A 7,212-nucleotide genomic window follows, 5' to 3' on the forward strand; every position below is an offset into this window, starting at 1 on the left:
TTTAAAACTGCAATTTGACCACATTTATAGACATGTTACAGGTCTGCAAAAGTGATGGAAAAGTAGAAATGCAACTGCTAATTTAGAACTGTAATTTGACCATTTTTATAGACATGTTACAGGTCTGCAAAAGTGATAGAAAAGTAGAAATCCAGCTGCTAATTTAAAACTGCAATTTGCCACATTTATAGGCATGTTACAGGTCTGAAAGAGTGATTGAAAAGTAGAAATCTAGCTGCTAATTTAAAACTGCAATTTGACTACATTTAAAGACATGTTACAGGTCTGCAAAAGTGATGGAACAGTAGAAATACAGCTGCCAATTTAAAACTGTAATTTAACTACATTTAGAGAGATATTGCAGGTATTCAAAAGTAGGAAATTCAACTTTTGAATACCTGCAATATGTCTATAAATGTGGAATAGTTACAGTTTTAAATAGGCAGCTGGATTTCTACTTTTCCATCAATTTTTCAGACTTGTAACATGTCTATACATGTAGTCAAATTACAGTTTTAAACTAGCATCTGCTATTTCTACTTTTCTATCACTTTTGCACACCTGTAACATATCTATAAAAATGGTCAAATTACAGTTTTAAATTGGCAGCTGGATTTCTGCTTTTCCATCACTTTTGTAGACCTGTACTATGTCTATAAATGTGGTCAAATTGCAGTTTTAAATTGGCAGCTGAATATCTACTTTTCCATAAGTTTTGCAGACCTGTAACATGTCTATAAATATAGTCAAATTGCAGTTTTAAATTGGTAGCTGGATTTCTACTTTTCCATCACTTTTGCAGATCTGTAACATGTCTATAACTGTGGTCAAATTACAGTTTTAAACTAGCAGCTGTTATTTCTACTTTTGCATCGCGTTTGCAGAATCGCACTGCATATTTCTGCCAGTACAGACAATTAACAGATAATAAACAGAAAATGTAGAAACGGCAGACAATTTGCAGTTCTGGAATTGCTGTTAAATTTTCGCGTTTTTCGAGCTGCAGAAAATGTAGCCTTAATGTATACCTTTTACAGCGTGGTAGCGATAAAAAAGCGCGTATGCAGATGAATTACAGCTTAAAATTGTTGTACGGGTATTTTTAGGGTTCTTCCCAAGTATCATGAAAAATGTATTCCAACCTACATCAACAAGGAAGTATATCCATTAGTTTTAACGGAACTTTATAAAGAGCATTTATCAAAATTATCATTTGCGGAACTGTTAATCCATTCAGAAGTAGTAGAAGTATCATTCACCGAAGAACAAGCCAAAAGAGTTCAGATGGAAACAAAATCTCAAGCTAAATCTAAAAGTTGGCATAGATTTAGAGCTGGCAGAATTACTGCATCAAATTTACGAAAAGCTTGTCAAACAGATCCCTCAATGCACTCGGTTTCTTTAATTGAAACAATATGTTACCCCGGAAAAAAGTCATTCAGTTCTGAGGCTACTGACTGGGGAATAAATCATGAACGTACAATGAAAAAGGTTTATCTAACTGTAATGAAAGAAAAACATCAGAATTTGAAGTTCGAAGAGTCAATCCTTTTTTTAAATCCTAAATATCCACACCTTGGGGCATCGCCAGATGGATTAGTAGAATGTCAATGCTGTGGAAAAGGGGTAATTGAAATAAAGTGTCCCTATTCAATGAGAACCAAATCAGTTAAGGAGGTGAACAAGACGTTTTGTCTAGAAAGCACACCTGATGGTCTTAAATTGAAAAAAGAACATGAATATTACTACCAGGTTCAAGCGCAGATGTTCTTGTCTGAGAGGAGCTACGCAGATTTCTGTGTGTGGACACCTGTAGACCACCACATTGAACGAATAGAGAAAGATGAAGCCCTGTGGGATACAGCCAATTCTAGAGCTAATGAGTTTTTTAGAACAGCATTATTGCCAGAATTAATTGCCAAATATTTCAGAAGAGAAGTAACTTCTGAAAGCAAACGACCCAAAGTTTCGTGCAGTTCAAAAGCCGGTACACTAGATACAAATGATTCCATTGTGGTCTCTAAAATTCAATCGCCAAATAAAAACAGCAATGAAAGTAATGAAGATTTAAATCTAGTGAATGATGGTGAAAAATGGTGCTACTGTAAAGAGGGAGAAAAGGGGAAAATGATTTTTTGTGAACAAGAAAACTGTAACATCAAATGGTTCCACATAAAATGTCTAAAAATGAGGCAGATTCCTAAAAGAAAATGGTTTTGCCCCGACTGCTAAAAGATCATTCGTACTGACAAAATTTTAAATAAGGTTAATAAGAAACCATTAAAAAAGTTCAAAATATTTTACCCTAGTCAAACTGTCAAATTGCGCTTAATCCAAATAAAGGTTTTGTGATAATTTTAATGATCAAATAAAAATTGTGATAATTTTAATGATCAAATAAAAATTGTGATAATTTTAATGAACAAATAAATATTGTGATAATTTTAATGAACAAATAAAAATTGTGATAATTTTAATGAACATATAAAAATTGTGATAATTTTAATGAACAAATAAAAAAACTCTTATTTTGAATTATTTTTACTCTATTGGAATAACGGGGATGTCAGATTTGTTAATCCACATGCGGAAACAACAATCTTATCAATTATAGCTATAGTTTCATCTTCAGGAGCTTCATGCTAGAGTTCAATTGGTATTTTTGTGTGTAGAATTTGATACTTCTGGCGCAATAAACCATTAACCCTCTCAACATGAATTCTAACATTAGCTATTTTACGGGTATCTTCAATTTCTTCCGGATTTATCTGTGCCTTTCCTTTTGTGAAAGCCGGTAATTTTACTGACGCATAGAACAATGTAACAGAATCAGCAATATTAAAACCCCTATCAGCTAAGACTACATCTCCAGGCAAGAGATTGTTCAAAAATCCGCAATTTTCAGTCAGGTGTTTATCGCTTACGCGGCCTCCCCATCCTTTGGACACAAAACGTATCGTCCCTTGGGGTGTAATTGCAATTAAATATTTTACAGTGTTACTGTGTTTATAGCTTGACCAGGTTTCTGCCTTACTTAATACATTTGATGGCTTTTCAGTAAAGATTTCGAAACAGTCAATGATTGTAGCCACCATTTTCCCAAAATTCACCTGGAAACACATCGGCATAGTGGCCTGAGAGGGATATCCTTTATATAATACTTTTTTGGAAAAGTTTATACAAAATGTTTAAAGTGTTGTGAAAAAGTCGACCAACGGTTCGGTCTGAGATGTTAAACCTATAGGCCAAATCCAAGTTTGTTACCGCTAGTCTCATTTTCATTAGGGTAAATAATAGTTGTTGAAAATGATCGAGCTTAGAATTATTAAAAAGAAAAGGACGAATCCGTTTTAAAACTGTCAAAACCACCCCCATACTTTCTAGGCCCGTAAAATATTTAATTTTGTCGTTATTGCCTTTAAAATAGGTTTCACTGTAGTTTGAATTTGCCAATTCTGTCTGCAAAGCATCAATTTTACCAAGCAACTTTCGGTTTTCGGATATGTAATTTCTTATTTGCTCATTAGCTTGTTAATATTTCTCATTTAGACCCTCAAACAACTTTTGGGATTTTTCCAATTCATACTCAACATATTCTAATTCAAACTGTTCCACCACTCTAAATAAAGTTTGCGTTTCACAATCAACTTTTTCTAGAAATGTTTGTATTTCACTTTCCTTTACATTGGGTTTTGAATCAGATATTAAATCAAATTCAGAATAAGTTTGAACCTCCTTATCAGCGTAAACCCTAATTGAAGTTTGCATACAACCATCAACAAAAAATTTTAAAGGCCCTGGGCTGGAAGAGACAAGAGCACTTTGGTCATCCTCAATCTTTGGCGAATTTTCTACGAGTTGTGTTTCTTCTTGTTCCATAATGGCAGAGAGTTCATCAGTGAAAATATCGTCTTCATTTATTATATTTTCTGCTGTACAAAGTTCTATGTTTGTCTCGTCGAAACTTATTAAAATTGTCTCACTTTCATGACCAAGGAAAGTACTTGAAGCTTGACTCTCTTCCGTTTCCATAATACAAGCAGTAGATTTATTTTTAATGTTTGTGCTCTGATAAAGATTTATACAAATAATTATGAGATAGGCTTATTAAAAACAAAGGGAAATGAATACATACATGTATCTTGTTTGTAATATACCCTAGTGCAGAACGTCTCTTTTTGCGTTGATATCTTGTGACCGACTTTTGAAGAAAAGCATCACTTGAAACACTTAGTGGGTTTAGACTCTTACTTGGAACCCAATCGGGGTTAGTTTTATCGAAAAGCGCAGAAGGTTTTGCTTAAATAAAACATTGATTATATACTTAATAACAGGAGCAATTTGAATTAAATTCTTATCACTTACCAGAGAAAAAATGTTTAGAACAAACTCTAGTATTTTTTGTTACGACATCAGGGCCAAGGCTTAACCTTTTCAACCAAAGTTTACGACGTTTAGAGGATAATTCTCGCGTTGCCTCATCTTGGTTTGTTATAATACCGGGTATACTAAAAAAACTTAACTTTTCCTTGGTACTAATACTTTTACAGCTCTTTAAAGAACAGGTCCTAACCATTTTATGAACAAACCGCCTTAAAACAACCCAGTTAAAAAACTTAAAACTCCACAAAGATGGTGGCCGAGAAAACTGCCATTTAAAAACTAGACGCGGCGCTGCTAACTGTGGCGCGAAAGCAAAATTCAAAATGTCTTTCTATTGTCGCCCTATAAACATAGGGCTCACTTTAGAAAAAGCTCAAAAAGTTGGGAAAGGATCAAAATTACAGAGTCAAAGTAAAACCTGGAATAGCTTCCGAGCAGGTAGGATAACAGCCTCAAACTTTTACCGTACGTGCCAACAACCTGGGGTACCGAGCATGAAGAAATCATGATTAAAGATTACGTAAAAGAAATGCGAAAGACGCATTCTGATGTAAAATATGAAAAAAGCGGGCCTCTGCCAAAACACGCTGTACCCCCACCTAGGAGCTTCGCCTGATGGGTTTGTGAGTTGCAGTTGCTGCGGTATGGGTGTTGTAGAAGTCAAGTGCCCTTTTTCTATAAAAGATAAGTCAGTTAAGGAAGGAGTGGACAACCCGCTATATTGTCTGGGTCGAAATTTGAAGCTCAAACAAAACCACCCATATTATGCTCAAGTGCACACACAGATTTTTATAACAAACGGAGAGTATAATGATTTTTATGTCTGGACGACTGTAGACTTTAATATTGAAAGAATATATCCAGATAAGGAATTTTGGGATGTGGAAATTAAAAAAGCAGAAGCTTTCTTTAAGATGGCAATTTTACCCCCAGTTGGTTGGGAAATATTATACGAATGACCCATCCTTAAAACAGAATGAAAAGCGACGAAAAACTAGGACTGGAGGAAAACAAATCGTAGTAAAAAAGAACGAGGCATCATCCTTGGTAGTCAATGTAAATGTTCCTAAAAATATCCTATCTCCAAGTAAAAATGGAAACTTAAACGCAAGTGATAAAGGAAACTTAAACGCAAGTGATAAAGGAAACTTAAACGCAAGTGATAAAGGAAACTTAAACGCAAGTGATAAAGGAAACTTAAACGCAAGTGATAAAGGAAACTTAAACTCAAGTGATAAAGGAAACTTAAACGCAAGTGATAAAGGAAACTTAAACGCAAGTGATAAAGGAAACTTAAACGCTAGTGATAAAGGAAACTTTAACGCATGTGATAATGGAAACTACACGAAAACAAATCGCTTATCCACTTCCTCGATGACAACAGTCCAAGCTCCAGGCAGTAAAAAACGATCTAGTAGAGCCACATCATTAAGTGATGAAAGTGAGGAGCTTTTTTGTTATTGTCAACAGGCGGAATCTGGAACAATGGTTTTTTGTGAAGCTCCAACCTGCCCAATCAAGTGGTTTCACACAGACTGCCTAAATATGAAGACAATCCCCAAGAGAAAATGGCAATGTAAACAGTGTTGTGCTCGTGGGAAAAATGTTTTGAAAACAAAGAGATTGAAGATGTAAGAAAATATTAATTTCTGTGAAAAGAACTTGTTTATTTCCTAATGTGATTACTATTTTAAAATCAAAAATGTGATTACTATTTTAAAGTCAAAAATGTGATTACTATTTTAAAGTCAAAAATGTGATCACTATTTTAAAGTCAAAAATGTGATTACTATTTTAAAGTCAAAAATGTGATTACTATTTTAAAGTCAAAAATGTGACTACTCTTTTAAAATCAGAAATGTGAATACTATTTTAAAATCAAAAATGTGATAACATTTTTAGTCATTTTAATTGAACTATCTGGCGTAGTAGCTCAAATTTATTTAAACAAGACGGCCCAAGGGCTCGTAATAGTAGCCATATTGTACGAGTGAATAGCCCCTCTATACCCTACCCCTAATGAGTGGATAACCCCTCTATACCCTACCCCTAATGAGTGGATAACCCCTCTATACCCTACCCCTAATGAGTGGATAACCCCTCTATACCCTACCCCTAATGAGTGGATAACCCCTCTATACCTTACCCTAATGAGTGAATAGCGCTATCTTTTTCTATGCTTAATTGATTTACCGTGCATAAAATCAGAGTTAGTAGCCCCTCGATTCCCCACTCTAAACAGTGATTAAATTATAACCGTATAAATTTACTGATGCTGTAATTCTAATATTCCGGTGAATCGAAGAACAGATAGTTTTTATTGATAATCCCCTCGATGAGTTTACAACATAGACTTATGCCGATGCACACTTATCGCATCTTATAAACTTCAAACAAGGACTTATGCCCAGAAACTTTTGAAAGAGAAAGTTTAGTTATAGTGATTACGCATTTTAGTGATTATCCCCTCGAATTACCTTTAGCAATGCTAAAATGATCAAACGCATAACGCTCATTTAACACTATGTTAGCTCTATCTAAACCCACATTTGAATTAACCGCCAAAACGTTCCAGTCAAACATAACATAGATGACGATAGCTACCGAACGAGAACGAAACACATGAGGAGCGCGGTAGGAAACGGGGAAAATCGTTATCTATTTAATTAACACATAAATAAAAAGAAAATAAATATAAAAACCCCAAACATACAAATTCATAAGTATCCGACCCCACAGATAAAAATTCAAAAGTATCCGACCCCACAGATTAAGAGGTACCCCACCCCACATCACCCCGACATTTTAGAGATAAAAATAAGTAATATC

At 34.5% G+C, this 7,212-nt stretch overlaps 2 protein-coding genes across 2 annotated transcripts; one reads left to right on the forward strand and one right to left on the reverse strand.

Moving 5' to 3' along the window:
- Positions 1–1,038: 1,038 nt before the first annotated feature.
- On the forward strand, positions 1,039–2,761 carry LOC149666739 (uncharacterized). Its single transcript, XM_089841554.1, has 2 exons — positions 1,039–1,677; positions 1,753–2,761. The coding sequence occupies exons 1-2, from the start codon at positions 1,285–1,287 to the stop codon at positions 2,230–2,232; spliced, it is 873 nt and encodes a 290-aa protein (XP_089697680.1). The 5' UTR covers positions 1,039–1,284; the 3' UTR covers positions 2,233–2,761.
- Positions 2,762–3,531: 770 nt separating this feature from the next.
- On the reverse strand, positions 3,532–4,633 carry LOC149666740 (uncharacterized). The gene is made up of 3 exons (XM_089841459.1): positions 4,366–4,633; positions 4,136–4,299; positions 3,532–4,068 (listed from the first exon to the last, which is right to left on the reverse strand). Exons 1-3 carry the CDS (start codon positions 4,574–4,576, stop codon positions 3,532–3,534), a joined length of 912 nt encoding a protein of 303 aa, XP_089697585.1. The 5' UTR covers positions 4,577–4,633.
- Positions 4,634–7,212: the final 2,579 nt, after the last annotated feature.

This window comes from Phalangium opilio, unplaced genomic scaffold (assembly GCF_054372755.1).
Source record: "Phalangium opilio isolate 3A_F unplaced genomic scaffold, DU_Popi_V2 ptg000060l_1, whole genome shotgun sequence".
NCBI lineage: Eukaryota > Metazoa > Arthropoda > Arachnida > Opiliones > Phalangiidae > Phalangium > Phalangium opilio.

Coding starts and splice junctions, on each gene's coding strand:
- LOC149666739 (XM_089841554.1), top strand. CDS start 1,285: ATGGAAACAAAATCTCAAGCTAAATCTAAAAGTTGGCATAGATTTAGA. Junction 1,678..1,752: donor GAACCAAATCAGTTAAGGAG/GTGAACAAGACG, acceptor TATTACTACCAG/GTTCAAGCGCAGATGTTCTT.
- LOC149666740 (XM_089841459.1), bottom strand. CDS start 4,576: ATGGTTAGGACCTGTTCTTTAAAGAGCTGTAAAAGTATTAGTACCAAG. Junction 4,300..4,365: donor TTCTAAACATTTTTTCTCTG/GTAAGTGATAAG, acceptor GTTTTATTTAAG/CAAAACCTTCTGCGCTTTTC. Junction 4,069..4,135: donor ATATTACAAACAAGATACAT/GTATGTATTCAT, acceptor AATCTTTATCAG/AGCACAAACATTAAAAATAA.